General features: G+C 49.1%; 1 protein-coding gene across 1 annotated transcript in view; it reads left to right on the top strand.

Moving 5' to 3' along the window:
• The first annotated feature begins 936 nt into the window (after positions 1–936).
• Positions 937–16372, top strand: part of CALHM3 (calcium homeostasis modulator 3) — an 89793-nt gene continuing 74357 nt past the window's right edge. Inside the window, exon 1 of the mRNA XM_069612210.1 lies at positions 937–1637. Coding sequence (XP_069468311.1) covers positions 1351–1637 — 287 coding nt within the window. The 5' untranslated portion in view covers positions 937–1350. The remainder of the gene's footprint in view (positions 1638–16372) is intronic.

Here is a 16372-nt window from a genome sequence, read left to right as displayed (position 1 = left end):
CTGCATCCCTTCTCACATCCTCCACTGAAACTTTGCACTCTTCTCCTTGCACTCTGGTGCCTATAAATGCTAAATGCAAAGAATAACATTTAACGTCAAAGCTATTGTCTTTGCCAATGCTTAATTGTCTAATGAAAAAACAGCGTCTGCTCTCTCACTTGCATTTCTATCCTTCAAACAAGGACACATGTATTTTTTCTTTTTTAAAGTATTTCACTGTGAAATGCGCCCCGAGGTAGAAAGGTGGGTGCTGGAGCCTATAATACATGTGTCGGGAGTGCTCTCCCAACACTGCGCTATGCAGGGGGCTGACCTGTGCATCTTTTGCGCTGTTGTCTGGCTCCCCATAAATGTACACGTAACCCTTGAGAATAAGGCGGCCTGTCTATTTCTAACAGTAACACAAACAAAAAAAGCGCATACTCTGTGCCTTTTTCATTTACGTTTGTTTTTGAGAACCTGCCCCAACATCTCAACTTGATCCCTCCCTGCAATTATATGAATGCAAAAGTACAAATAAAAGCCCTATGGGGTGCCTCCTGTTGAACGCTCAATTCCATTGAAGCTAATCCGGACCACAAGTCCCACAATGCACTCGGTTCTGAAATGAAAGGTCAGAACTGGTAGCGCTCGTTCCACATGATATGAAGTCATCGGGTCCCCCTGCGTGACAGTGACAGACTAGATTTTCCCAGGAACCACAACGCTGCTGCTTTAAATGCACGTAGCCTTCCACCCTGATCAGAATAGCTATGGTGTTTGCCTGCCTCCCAATCCTTTGATCTGCAGATGCTTCAAAGAGGGCGGAGGGCAATGAAAGAGATCGCCCCCATCGCCCTCCCTGCATGGCTGCAGCATTGAAGCGAGGCATGTAAATACACCCAGGTTGGGTGGAGGCGTCTGTACAAACAGATCTGCGCATTTGAATAGGCGATTTACTTTCCCAAAGCCTACAGTACATGGCAAATTTTCCACAGTAGCAAATGCGGAAGTGGTCTACTGAAGCCTAGCAGCTGTAGCACCTACCAAGATAAGCTACTCCAGGGGGGAATCTCCAGTCACCTCGACAAGTAAGGGGACCTTTTGGATGCTGTGGGGTGCAGGTGAAGGCCCTGCTCATTAGAGAGACAGTCCTTCAATAGAACAGGAAATACAGGTACGGAATTCCTGCGCGATCGCGCCGTCGCTGAGGATCCACTTGGAAAGACTTGCACTGAAACAGACATTGGCAAAGGCAACTTCCAGATTGCATAGTCTTAGATCGGCTGACGAATAAAGTTGGCCCTACAGATCCTTGGCATCAGCTAACCCTTAAATTCTCCCCTGTTGCCACCACCGTCTTCTCGTGCCATGGAGAAGTTCCGCATGGTCTTCCAGTACTTCCAGTCCAACTCTGAGTCGGTGATGAATGGGATCTGCGCGCTGCTGGCCCTGGCCAGCGTCAAGATCTACACCTCCTTTGACTTCAACTGCCCCTGCCTGCCCAGGTACAACATGGCCTATGGGATGGGCATCATGTTCGTGCCCCCGGCGGTCCTCTTCCTCTGCGGGATGCTTGTGAACAGGCAAACCGTGATCATGCTGGAAGAGTGGCAGAGGCCCATTGGGAGAAGGAAGAAGAATTTCGCCATTGTCAGGTACTATCACATAACTGCGCTCGCTAGCATTTAAATACATGAATGCATGAAGGAATCAGCCAATCAGGGGACTTGCATAAGGTAGCATCACATACTTACCCATTGGTACTTCTTGGCTATTCCCTGACCCTTTGTTGAATTGATTATTACTCTTAGATCTATAAGAAGTCAGTGGTGTAACACAAAATGAAGGTGTTCGCCTGTGAGATATGGTCAGGGGCCTTGGGCTAATCTAGGGCACCTGGATAGTGGGCGGTCCAGGTGCCCTAGATTTTCCTCGGAATCCCCAACAGTTTGGCACCGAGGCTCATCCATTTGGTTCCAATGTTTCTAGGGTCAGAGTTGATTCTCTCAGATCCATACACATTCCCTCCCAAAGCAGGTGCATATTATTCTGTTTTGTGTTTTGGACTCTTCTTTGAGGGTATAATACACCCTCAGGTGTTCCCTGATGGGCACATACATGAGCAGGTCATGTACATTTCACTAAAGTGGGGAGTTTCTGCTGCAGGGTGATATTTGTCAGTGGGCCAGAAAGGGAATAGTACACAGCGATGAGCCCCGATTACACCCAGCCCATCCTATGTTCATCGAAGACCAAAAAATCCCAAGCACCAATAGATCTAAACTCTACAGCTTCTATAACCCCGGGGACTGTTGTGAGTGTGGCTGAGGTGTTGATAATGGGTGTGAGTTAGTGCCCAGTTACTTATTCAGCGTGTAGTCTTCAGATGGTGAGCGGGGGATAGAACATACCGTAACACAGACGCTTTGCATGAGCAATCACCGTAAGAAGCTGGTAAACACAGAAGGTTTTGCATGTTCAGGTTTTCCAGCTGGCCCCATGTCACTAGGGGCGCCTTTATCCAGCCCCTGCTTTTTAGCCAACGGGATATTACATGCTTCGATTTGTAGGCACTTACTTACAAAGGGACAGGTGAAAATGACATGCTCCATCATCCAAAGCGCAGTTAGATAAAAGCCACGACGTTACTCTAAGGAGAAGCGTCTAGTGAGCAATTGCGTTTACTTTAGTTGGCGTTCCTGTTTGTATTAGCAGGGAGTGCAGTAGGCTTTGCTGTTGTGGAGAAATGCAATAAACACACATTGAAATGGAACGCGAGGAACTCAGATCATGCCTGTGTCATTGAGAGTTTGAAACTGCAGTTTCAATTTTGCTGTCTTTCCTACATTCTCCTACATCTTCCCTAAATGGCCAAAGCGAGGCCCAGACCTCACAAAAGGGCCATTTAATTCTCCACGAGTCCTGGGGTTCAGTCACACTAAGTCATATCAACACTATCGAATATAAGCCACAATCACTACTGGCCAAACTCGGGGCGCTATTCGCTAACATTTGCTCTCAAGCAAATGAGGAGATGGCTTGAGCGTTCAAGCTTTGCTCCCGTTACCTTGCTCCTTAAGGCTTATCCGCAAAGCCTGACACTGCAGCTGATCTGGAGCTGCTTTGAGATGCTCCCGTGAAAATGGGAGTCACAGCGATTTGCTCAAGGACATCTCTGCGACGCTCCGGGCAGCTCTGCATTTGCTCCAGTTTTGGGGTTTGTGACTAAGATACGAGATAGAAGGAGCAAATCTGAGATGGTCAGGGCACCTCCCGATTTGTTCTAGTGCAAATCCTTTTTAAAGTAAAGGGCATGATTACAAGTTCGGCAATATTTCCTTTGGAAGTGGGCCTCATTGCAAGTTTGGTGGTATCTCGGTGGTAAATCTGCCCGAGATACCACTAAATGGAAATACTGTTACCGCCACTTGGTCCAGCGGTATTACAAGTGGTGGCAGGTGGCATTAGTCCCCCTTTATTAGAGACCATAGGACTCTATGGGGGATTTTGGCAGTATTACCACAGGCGGTAATTCTGCTGTTGGTAATTCTGCTGAAATTGCTTGTTTTTGGCGGAAAGGTGGCAGATTTACCTCCAACTCTTAGCTGGAGGTGAATCCGCCACCGCTCTGCCAAGCTCATAGTTGGGTGGTGCAGTAATGCATCAGTAACCAAATTACCACCGCATTACTGCTGAGTTTTACTGCACCGCCCAACTTATAATGAGGCCCACTGTCAAATGGTAATATCGTTACCATCTGCAGTAAGCATGCCGTACTTTTAAGGGTCTATACACTACATATATGAATGTATGGGGAGCCATTGCGCTGCTTGACCCCTGGCTTGTGCCTTCCTCTCTGCCACTAATGATACTCTCCCAGCAGCAGAGCCTCCACACAGGGATGTCATTTCACCAAAATGCCTGGGGTAGTGGAAGCGACATCACATGCCCCTTGACCTCTGATGACATCACAGGAAGTCATGCCATTTGGCCCCTCTCCAAAGTGGCTTCACGGGAAGCAATGGAACACGACCTTTCATCCCTTGACAAAACAGGAAGTGGCATCACAAAGCAGTGATATACATGTATACAAGAATGGATCACCATATGTATCATTAATATCAGCCGATATAGACCCATATTACCAAATTACTGCGAATGCAAGCAGACTTCCAAGGCCAAACAATAATGATGTGTTAATTAGCACTTACGCTTAAGTGCTTCATATAGAACAGATATACATGCAATATTACCCAACCTGTGTTGGTACTCTTATCAACGTCAGCAGGATGAAAGGCTGAGTTGACCTTGCCAGGAGTTGAACCCAGAGATCACACACACACATTGCAGCAGTGAGCGCTCAACCCACTGAGCTATCTTACCGGCTATAGCTATCAAAAAACCAGCCACTCCAGAAACAAAGAGCCACATGCTGCTGGCCACAGCCTAGGAGCCTCAATTTAATAAAAAAATAAGAAATAAAAAGGTGTTTTTTTAATTTATTTTTTTAGGGCTAGCAAGGGAGACCACAAGGGTAGCAAGGGAGACCTCAGGGGTCGCAGATGTGACCCCTGGCGACCCCTAAATGACGTCCTTGGCTCTTCACCGCCATGCCTCTCCCTTACCTCTCTCAATTGGTTGGATTCTAATAGTGTTATTGAGCAGGGAGGCAAAGCTCCTGGAGTTCACATCCAAGCACTGTCAATCGATGTCACTACTGTTTTCAGGCTTTTTGTTGCCTTAGTAGTATAGGGTGGACACGTGGAGTGGTGAGCTCAGTTCCTGCCTCACAGTGCTGCTCGGGAGTGGGTCCATAAGTTGCGTCAACACCTGGGCATGCAGTTCGGCCTGAGGTAATGTAGACTCTCGCTCACAGGGGGGTCGCCATATGACTCTGATCATCAAAGGAGTCCACACCCAGAGGGCGCGCCTATTACGCTGGTCTTGGGGTAGCCCGACGTGTCTTCGGTTTCTGTGTCTTGTCAGTAAAGGGTGCCAATCATTTAGGAGTTGGGGGGGGGGTAGTGGGACTGTCTTAAACGGGGTGCTGGTTTGTCTGACAGTTTATTTAGCACGTCTTGGGCCTTGTTTCCTCTCCTGCTTGCTGCAGTGTCTCCATCCATGGCTTTGTTTGGGGTTAATAAGCAGGTGGGTGGTATGGGTCAAACCTAACACCTCGGGCCACACACACTCCCCACCTAACCTGCTGCTGGGCGCTCTGCTCCCCCGTTTTTTCTCCCCTAGTTGCTTGTAGATCCCTTCCTGCCACCCTCCCATCCCCCCTCCCGCCTCCACTGCTAGCTCCAATGTGTCTCTGCTTTCCCTCCCTGTGTGCTTCCCATATGACTTGTAAAGCGCTCCTTTGCTTCCCAAAAATAGGCCCCGATCAATAAATACCCTAATCCTATTAATAATAATGCTTGAGGGGGTTACTCGTGATGCAAGGAACCTGGCCAGGCCCCACCCTGTGCATGCAAGGGCTGTCATTTGATATAGTCTCAGAAATAAGGGTACCTACAGTTCAGAATCTTTGGGGGGTTGTGTGTGTTCATTGTATAGTTTTGTTTTGGGTCCTCGTGAAATGCTGAGACGACTCCATTAGCTTGAGGCCAGCATGCTGCAATCCAAGTGTGATTGACTCCACGTGAGTGTGAGAGACCAGTATGGTGCAATCCAAGTGTGATTGACTCTACGTGAGTCTGAGTCTGTTGCATTAGCTTGAGGCCAGCATGGTGCAATCCAAGTGTGATTGACTCCACGTGAGTGTGAGAGACCAGTATGGTGCAATCCAAGTGTGATTGACTCCACGTGAGTCCGAGTGTGAGTTGACCTTTTTCCTGTGGAAGGGGGACTGTTGCTTTAGCTTGAGGCCAGCATGGTGCAATCCAAGTGTGATTGACTCCACGTGAGTCTGAGACTGTTGCTTTAGCTTGAGGCCAGCATGGTGCAATCCAAGTGTGATTGACTCCACGTGAGTCTGAGACTGTTGCATTAGCTTGAGGGCAGCATGGTGCAGTCCAAGTGTGATTGACTCCACGTGAGTCTGAGACTGTTGCATTAGCTTGAGGCCAGCATGGTGCAATCCAAGTGTGGTTGACTCCACGTGAGTCTGAGTCTGTTGCATTAGCTTGAGGCCAGCATGGTGCAATCCAAGTGTGATTGACTCCACGTGAGTCTTAGACTGTTGCATTAGCTTGAGGCCAGCATGGTGCAATCCAAGTGTGATTGACTCCACGTGAGTCTGAGACTGTTGCATTAGCTTGAGGGCAGCATGGTGCAGTCCAAGTGTGATTGACTCCACGTGAGTCTGAGACTGTTGCATTAGCTTGAGGCCAGCATGGTGCAATCCAAGTGTGGTTGACTCCACGTGAGTCTGAGTCTGTTGCATTAGCTTGAGGCCAGCATGGTGCAATCCAAGTGTGATTGACTCCACGTGAGTCTGAGACTGTTGCATTAGCTTGAGGGCAGCATGGTACAGTCCAAGTGTGATTGACTCCACGTGAGTCTGAGACTGTTGCATTGGCTTGAGGCCGGGTTGGTGCAATCCAAGTGTGATTGACTCATTTGAATCTGAGACTGTTGCATTAGTTTAAGGCCAGCATGGTGCAATCCAAGTGTGATTGACTCCATGTGAGTCTGAGACTGATGCATTAGCTTGAGGCCATCATGGTGCAATCCAAGTGTGATTGACTCCAAGTGAGCCTGAGACTGTTGCATTAGCTTGAGGCCAGCATGGTGCAATCCAAGTGTGATTGACTCCACGAGAGTCTGCGTATGAGTCGACCTCTTTCCTGTGTTGGGGTCGTGGCCTCTGCTCTGGTGAAGCTCACTGCTTCCACGCCAGGGGAACTGTGGGGGTACATCTAACATGATGAGGAAGTGAGTGACTTTGGGTAGCAAGCGGGCGTCTTACTCACGTTTGGTGGCCTTGCACTTGTTGCAGATGGGAAATAGACTATGCTCTGCTCCAGTGGTTGAGCACATGTTCTAAGGGTGGCGTGGACTACCTCCTCCGCAAGCTGGTCAATCCCTGAAGTAGTCTTTCCCCCTCATACTTCCATTGAGCCTCAGACTTCCTTCAAAGGCCCCCGACGTGAGGCTGTCGTGGGTAATTTAGAAGGCTTCTTGGTGGTGCACTGAGCATTTCCACAAGGTGTAACCTCTAGCGTGTGTGCGTAGGTATTCAGTACGGTCTGTTGGGGGTACTTCCTGTTTTGCTACTACTGTTTTGAATCATGCACCTGCTATTTTAAAACTTCCGGAATGCACAGAGGAGATCCACCTTCCCGCAGGCTAAGGAGAACCCTGGAGACTTCTTCATGTTCTCACAGCTGCACAGGAGCTGTGAGCATGAACATGATCATTTTTGGGGCTCTTCCTTCTACATGAGAGCAGCAAACAGGGGGATTATTTGCATTTTTTCTGCTGCATGAAAGTAGCCAACATGGGTTTGTTTCCTGGTTATCTGCGTTACACAAGAGTTGCAAACATGAGAAATGTTTGGGTTCACTCTGCTACATGAGATCTGCAAATATGAGCAATTTCGGGGCTCTCCCTGCTACAAAGAGCCGCACATACTAGCCAAGAATCGCAAACTAGACCTTTTCAAGGGTGCCTGCTACATGAAGCCAGAAACATGAGCATCTTTGCAGATTCTCCCGATGCAGGACAGGTGAACACATCCGTATTTTTCAGCTGCTCCCTGCTACATGAAACCTGAAAACATTACAATACTTTGGTGTGTCCCTGATGCATGAAAGCTGCAAACATGGGAATTTGATCTGTTTTTCCTTGCTTCACAAGATTAACAAACATGAGCATTTTTCATGTTCTCACTTCTGCACAAAAGCCACCCACATATTCATTTTGGGGGGGGGGGGGGTTCCATGATGTCTGAAAGTCTTGAACATGCGAAATGTTGAGCTCCCCTTGCTACACAACGCCCGCAATGTGAGAAATGTTTCTTGTAACGCTGCTGCATTAGAGGCACACACATTCATATTTTTGGGGTTTTTCAGGCTCCAATGGAGCTGCTGCTAACAGGGGGTGGGGGGTTCATCAGGTTCTCTGGGCTGCTTTAGAGTAGCAACCAGAATAATTGCGCTGGCTCTCCCCGCTCCAAACACGGGAAGCTGCTGGGTTCTCCCTGCTACACAAGAGTCACAAACATGACAATGCCCTGTGTTCTTCTTCCTGCTGCATGAAAGCCCTTACATGAGAAGTTCTCCTCGGGTCCTGCATCTACAGGAGAGATAGAAATGTAAATATTTGTTGTGTTCGCCCTGATGCACGAGCTCCCCAAACATTAACTATTTTGTGTGCTTTCGCTTGTACACGAGAGCTGCAAAAAGTCTCGCTGCTTCATGAGACCGCCAACATGACAACCTTTGGGGTTCTCCCTTCTACAAGAGAGAGACAAACAAAAACATTTGTGGGGTTCTTCCAGTTATCCCATAGCTGCAGCTGTGTGGATCTCCCCCACACACGATAGTCTCCCTGCACACAATAGTTGGTTGCAGCCTCAAATATTGCTACAGGTTTCCTTCCTGTGCAATAGCAGTTCATTCCTTAGGTTCAGTGCTACACAATAGCTGTAACACAAACGTTTCTCTTGTTCTCCCTGATGTATAATAGCTGCATCTGCATACATGTTTCTGGTCTGCCTAATACATGACAGCTACTTCTTTCCCATTTTTAGTTTTGGCTCATGAGTGGTACCTCAGTGCCACCAATAAGCCAACATTATTTATTGCACTGCAGTAAAAACAGAAGGGAGATGACACGTGAGGAGGGACACAGAGCTAGTGGTTGCTGTTTGCCTTTTCCATTCCATTGACTGCCTGTGGCCATGTTAATTCTCACCCACTACCTTCCCCTCTACACCCAAAACGCATCCTCTTGGGATCAGCTGGATCTATCTTGACCAACCAGTAACATCTAACATTGTGTTGCCAGTCAGTGGTATTTCTAAGCAGTCTTCTGAAAGTTAATGGCTTAGTTGCAGCTATAAATGTGCTACTGTTGTAATTAAAGTGTTAGCCAAGTGTGCCTTCAACCACTTGATTTGTATCTGTTCCTCGCACTAAAGTCCTAAAACCAACATTGATAAAGCCAGTGGGTTTGGCTTGTGTATAGGTATTAGGTAGGCATTTGCTATTATATGGCAAGGTAATCCCAATGTTTTCCAATATTATGGTCAGGTGCCTTGCCAATGCCTATCTCAGGCCTGAACAACAACCAACGCTGTTGCCTTTGCCAATGCTTGTTTATATAGAAACACTGCTGCCAGTCTCTGCTTCCTCTTTGCTCACTTCATTGGGATTGGTGGGATGATGGGCATCCAAATAAATATACACAACATCTTGAAATGCACTGCCCGAGAGCTCTGCTGGGTGATCACCACCCCGCAATGCAGGCAGTGTAACTGCATTTTGGAGCAGGCAATCATACCAGTTGCCTATTAAGGAGGCACCACCACGCATTTCATTAGATGAGTGTGGATCCAGCACAAACCTGACATGTGTGACTGGTGCCACTGGTTGTGGCTGAGAACGCTTTTCGTGTTGCTGTGTGTTATAATAAGGTAGGGAACAGTTAGCATCTCCATACGTGCTGCTGATGCTTCATCTACACCACTGTGGAGGCTGAGGCAGGGACAGCTGATTTCACGTGAGTCTTAGAGGTTGCTTTGTAACACTGCTAAATGTGTTGATACATTGCAGCCATGCCCCATGCATAACACTCTTCTTGCCCCACCTCACACTCGTGTGGCAGAGCTTGTGCACTACTGTACACTTCTCTGTGTCTTCTCCTAATGCACAGGGAAGTACTGCCAAACCCAGAAGGAGCACATGTTTGACATTTATGTGGAAGTTCCCTGTCCTTTGTCTCTTCCTTTGGCCGGCCTTGCCCCTGTTATAGAGCCCCTGTCTCTTTAAGACAGAGACGGGGCCTCGAGGAGGAAGTCACGTGGTTCGTGACGTAGAAGGAGGGAGGGGAGAACGAGAACTTCCACTTCCATTTATGTAGCTGAATAAAGTAGATGTTGATTCCACCTGCTGGTGTGTGTCCTTTTCTTTACAAGGGCCGCAATGGCCAACAAATGGCAACGAGGCTTACTCCTTGTGCACCATGTTCCTCCTCCTGTGAAGGACAGGCGATCCCGCTGCGCAGTAGCTTGATAGCCCGTCCTCCGGCGCACCCAATCCCGGGCCCCGCCTTCATCCAGTACTCCCCTGCTATTCGTCCAAAGCCGACCGGTCCAGTGGCAGACCTGATCCCAGGCCCCGCGTTCCTCCTCCTCCTGCTGCCCAACAAAGCTGTCCCCCATCCACGAGCTGGACGGCGCTGAAGGAGACACGTGCTGTCCCATTGCCATGCGGCATCCCGCCAGCAGCCGGAGTTCCTGATTCCCACGTGGCCACGTGGAAACACCAAGTGGGTGACGCCCCTTCCCCACCGAACCCCCTTCATTGAGCCTCCTCTCCACACGCACGTGGGCCCCAAAGGGAAACCCACAGAGGTACACCACCTCCTCAAAAAGAAAAAAGAAAAAAGAGAAAGAAAAGGGGACACAAATAAAATTAATAGAACATTGGTAGAAAGGAGCCTGCTCCCCCCACACCACCAGCATGTCACCACACGGACAAGCCTACTCCTTCCTGAGACTTGCTGCTCGGCACGACAAGGACTGTGCCACACCCCAGCAATACCTGTTCCACAGTGCAGCCACCAATTGTGAGAGGCTTAACCAACTCAGCCCTGCACAGTGCAGCCACCAATTGTGAGAGGCTTAACCAACTCAGCCCGCTGTCAACATGAGTTTGCCCCCCAATCAAGGCATGCAAGCCCCGGCACCTCTTAACACTTGCAACAAAGTCGACTGCCACCGCATGGCGAATGCCTCTGCCATTCTCTATGACCCCGCAAGCTGAGAAAGGCCCCCGGTGGGTAGAATGGCTAGAGGACTTCAATAATTTCATTGCAGCAGCAGGCGAAGAAACCTCCCCAAGACTGCGCAGCATGTTTCTTAACACAGTTGGCAATGAAGTCAAAACGCTAATTAAAACCATACCAGTGGCTGAACACCCTGATTTCACGTCACTACTCACAGCCCTTAACAAGAGGCTTGTCATAGAGTTTAACAGAGACTATGAAAGATACAGGTTTAATCAATGCACCCAAAGAGTAAATGAAACTGTGAGTGAGTTCATCACCCGACTACAAATCAAAGGAGCACACTGCCAGTTCCATGTGTTCTCCTTAGATGAGGCCATTCGTCTATGAGTGATTGAAGGGTGTATCTCACCAACACTCAAGAAACAACTGCTCAAGAAACCTCTCACCATCGAAGAGGTCAGCGAAATGGCCAGGATCCTGGAAAGAGTAAACATACAAGCAACTCAAATGTCCAGCAACACCATGCCCAAGCAAGACAGAGGTGACATAGTAGCAGCAATTCACATGAACGCCACATGAGGGGGAGAAAGAGGCAATGGGTCTAGCTACCCGACAACCCCACGGATGCAACGACAGTGCTACCGCTGTGGGATGGCCTTTCCCCACGCAGGTACATGCCCTGCACTCACCCAGAAATGTGGAAATTGTGGGAGAGAAGGACACTTCTGGTCAGTCTGCAGGGAAGGCAGGCTGTTTCCCATGCCACGAGCACCCACAACACCACAGTACAGGTCATACCAAAGGACATCGCAGAACCAGACTTACCAGATGCGCCCATACCAACAAGGGTCGAGAAGGTATGTGAGAGTTGTCGAAGAACTCTACCCGGATGATGAACCACAAGAGCTTGAGGTGCAAGATCTGGACCCACAAATTTGTGATGAATATGATGGACCACTGCCATCATGTCAAGGATACTACACCATGGCACCCGATGGCCAAGAACATGAGAGTGAACAATATGACCACAAGATGAATATGTGAACCTCATTATGGATGACAGAGAAGCCAGAGAAGCACCCCAGATACCAATAGAAATATGTGGAAAACAGTTTTTCTTACTTATTGATTCAGGGGCCACCGTGAATATCATGGAGGAGAAAGAATTTCAACAGGTCCAGGACAGGCCAACACTAATACAAACAACTTCCAAGATTTTTCAATGGGGAGCTGACATCCCGCTACATTCCATAGGATCTTTCAAGCGTCGGCTCAACCATCGAGGTCAGGTCACGATAACGGTCATCCACGTGATCCAGAGTGCAACCAAGGGAAGGTGCCTTTTGAGCTACAGGACGGCCTCATGTCTAGGTCTAATTGGCATTCATGTCCAAGAAAGCGACACCATCCTCTCGACGACCCCCATGCCTTGAAATGAAAGAACGGATCTGCAACATGGAGAACAATCAATCAGCAACATTCTGGAGGAATTCACACTCCTATGCAAAGGGCTAGGCAAAATGAAATGTCCTTCCTGTCAAATTACACATCGACCTGTCTGTCGGCCCTGTCCCTCAACACTCACATAGAGTCGGCTTTCACCTACAAGCTGCCATATCCAATGAACTCAACCAACTCCTAAAGGACAACATCATTGAAGCTGCCACAGGCACAACCCCATGGGTCTCACCACTCGTCATTGTGTCGAAAGAAGGAGGTCGCCTAAGACTCTGCGTGGACATGAGAATGGCCAACACTGCCATCCAGCGAGAACGACATCCCGGGCCAAGAATAGAGGACATGATTGTCCAATTTAACAAAGCCGTCCTCTTTTTCAAGCTCGACCTCAACCAAGGTAACCAGCAAATGGAACTTCACCCTGAGTCCAGAGGTATCACCACCTTTGCCACCCATGACGGGCTCTTCCGCTACAAACGGCTGAACTTTGGCATTTCACGGCGGCCGAAATCTTCCATGAAGCCATCAGGCAGGTCATCAGACCGATTAGAGGGACAATCAACTACAGTGATGATATTCTCATGATTGGGAAGTCACGAGAAGAGCATGATACGGCCCTACGTGCAACCTACGCCGCCGTTCAAGAGGCAGGACTGATGCTCAATTTGGAAAAGTGCAGTTTCAGCAAATCCAAACTCAAGTTTTTCAGACATATCTTTTTAGGTGAGGGAATGACGCCAGACCCTGATAAAGTTTCCACCATATTCAACCTGCAGGAACCGAGCCAAGTAGGGGACGTGAGATCATTCTTGGGGATGGCGGACTACTGCGCCAGATATATCCCCCACTTTGCCACCATCACAGAGCCGCTACGGCGGTTACTACAGAAGGAGGTCCCATTCACATGGTCCAATGAGTGGCAATCAGAATTTGATACTATCAAACATGCGTTGGCGGAAGCCAGGAGACTCGCCTACTTCGACACAGACTGGCATACAGAGATTGTGGTGGACGCAAGCCCAGTGGGGCTAGGAGCCATCTTGGCACAGACCAGCGGAATAGATGCTCACCCAAGACACATCGTGGCATATGCCAGCAGAGCAATGGCCCCCCCAGAATCAGCCTATTCGCAAGCCGAGAAGGAGAGCCTGGCGGCTGTGTGGGCATGCAAACAATTCCCCCACTTTGTGATAGGGAAGAAGTTCAACCTCATCACGTACTACCAGGCTCTGTTGTCATTCTTTGGGAACGCCAGGACAAAGATTAAGTGATGGGGCATCAGACTCCAGGAGTACGATTTTGAGATCATTCATTGGCCGGGAGGCGAGATCAACCCGGTGGACTACTTATCGAGACACCCAGCCGGCAAGCCCGTCCCCAGACCTGGGGACACTGAATACACCAGTTACATCACGTCCAATGCGCTACCTACTTCCATCTCGCTCAAGACCGTGGCACCTGCCTCAGTGGCAGACCCTTCCATGGCCTTGGTGATTAGCCTTACCGAAAACAACAGATGGAAGGACTATCGCCGTGCCGTGCTCAGACATCCAGGCGTTTGCAAGGATGAACTTGAAAGGATAGCCATGGTGCACACAGAGCTAGCCGTACAGGACAAAATGATCCTTCTGAGAGGGTGCCGACTGGTTATCCCGGTGACCCTCCGCTCGGAGGTCATCAAGACAGCCTATGAAGGCCACCGTGGGGCAGACAATACCAAAAGACAACTCAGATGTCAGGTCTGGATGTTATGGTAGACCGGTGGCTAAAGACTGTGTAGCTTGTCAATGTACGGCCAGAGCCGAACCTTTGATCCTGCTCCGACCAACACAGATTCCAGATCACCCTTGGGAGAGAGTTGCGGTAGACTTCTACAGGCCCCTTGAGTCTGGCGAGTACCTGTTACTCTTCATTGACGAACACTCCAGGTTCCCGATTGTAAAGAGGGCAAAATCCACAGCGTTTGCCCAGGTAGCAGCCATTTTGGATGAGGTCATAAGCGAATTGGGAATCCCAGATACCATTAAATCAGACAATGGTCCACCCTTCAGCGGCCATGAGTTCGGGGTGTTCGCAAAACACATGGGGTTCAGCCATCAAAAGATCACACCACGCTGGCCCCAAGCCAACGGGATGGCAGAAAGATTTATGGCTTCGATCAAGAAGACTCTGCAAAGGACCTGTGTTGAAGGCACTGATCCACACCAGGTACTCTGTCGAATGCTAAGGGACTACCACAACACACCCCATGAGGTCACGAACAGCACCCCTGCGGAACCAATGATGAAGTAACAGGCCTCACCAGAATTGTCAGGAACCCAGCAAGCCAGCCCAAAGCAGACCAAGAAGTCATAAGGAGAGACACTGAGCGTAAGGAAATGACACGGATAGAGACAGATGAAAGGAGAGGAGCCAGACTGAAAGAATTCCACATAGGAGATGAAGTCTGGGTCCAACAAACCATGAGCAAGAAAACGGACTCACAATTTACCCTGAAGCCTCTTCAAGTCACTGCCATCAAAGGGACAATGATAACTGCCGCAAATGCCGAAAAGAAGATAACCAGAAACAGCTCATGATTCAAGCATGCCAGCAGGGGAGAAGAGGAGAGGCCTCCACCTCCTGAGCCTGATCCTGTGTATCATTATGCCAGAGACGATTTGTGGATTCCTCCAGAGCCTCCAGCTCGACATCAGATGGAACCGCCCAACAGTCCCGATGGTGGCCCTGTCCAAGAGCCACAGAGGCGTCCGCAAAGGACCATCAAGGAACCACCAAGACTGGTTGAAGAATTTTGAGTACAAGCAGGGACATTTGTCCGGGGGTGTTGTTACAGAGACCCTGTTCTCATCTTCCTGGCCCTACTCTGCACCCGCCTCCTCATGTCCCACCTCTTGCTGCACCTCCATCTCCTCCTGACCCTCATTTGCTTTCTTGTATTTTGCCTGTTGTTCCTCCTCCTCTGACCTTCCTCCTTCTGTTATACTCACTGATAGCCCCACTCCAGCTGCCATGCATCCACTTTCTTATGCTATATCTCCTGCTGCCCCGTCTCCTGTCCTACATTCACTGCTTTAAACTCCTCCTTCTGTCCCAAATCTGCTTCTTCATATTCGGTCTCCTGCGTCTCATCCTGTCCTGCAATCTCCTCCTCCTGTAGCTAGCATAGGACTGCTTGTGTTTACACCTCCTTCTCTCCATTCACATTATGTCCACCCATCTCCTCCTCTTGTCACGCATCCACTCCAAAGGCTTCTTTCTCCTGTAGTGCTTCATTTTCCCACCACACCTGATCCTCAATTGCTGCCACCACCACCTCCTGCCCCACAGTCATCCCATCGATCAAGCACTGAACTGCTCAGTGCCTCCTCCCTCTTCATTTGTGGGAGATCCTCAATGACTCCATGCTACTGGACCCGTTCCACCTCTTCCATGCACTGTTCCTGTCCATTGCTTGGCGGCTCTCCTCTAGGACCCCAAATAACATCATCCTTGTTCACTGTATGATCCACAGCATCTTCATCATCAAGCCTATGATCACATCAACATTCTTAGATGAGGAGGTGTCAGCTCCATTTTTAATCGGCTCACATACTTTATTTATTCATTTATTTATTTAATGTATTTATTGTTTGCTTGTTAGGCGCTTACACAATAAGAACATACTGTTTCAAAGAGCCCAAAGGGCAGGGGGGGAGCAAGGGTGGGACTACATTACAACACAATATTTAAGAGCAGTGGAGGGAAAAGGGGGGAGGGACGGGCCTACTATGCCTTGAGGGAAGAGGGGGTAAGTGCTGGGGAGTATAAGCTCATGGGTGAGCCACAGATAAAGTGCTAGGAATGTTGAGTGCTACACAGACTGGGGCCGCGGGAGGTGTAATTGCGAACCTCCAGAGCGGAGGGTGTGCAGATGCAAGAGCTGGGCAGAATTGGTGTGGGAGGTCAGGGCACCCGAGGATGCATAAGGGCCAGGACATTGATTTAGCAACTGTCGGATTAGCAGAGGAGAGAGGAAGGGAAGGAGAAGGAA

Source organism: Ambystoma mexicanum, chromosome 8 (assembly GCF_040938575.1).
Source record: "Ambystoma mexicanum isolate Mex_15411 chromosome 8, UKY_AmexF1_1, whole genome shotgun sequence".
NCBI lineage: Eukaryota > Metazoa > Chordata > Amphibia > Caudata > Ambystomatidae > Ambystoma > Ambystoma mexicanum.
The sequence above is the reverse complement of the archived record's forward strand: the minus strand, read 5'-3'. Positions and strand labels throughout refer to the sequence as shown.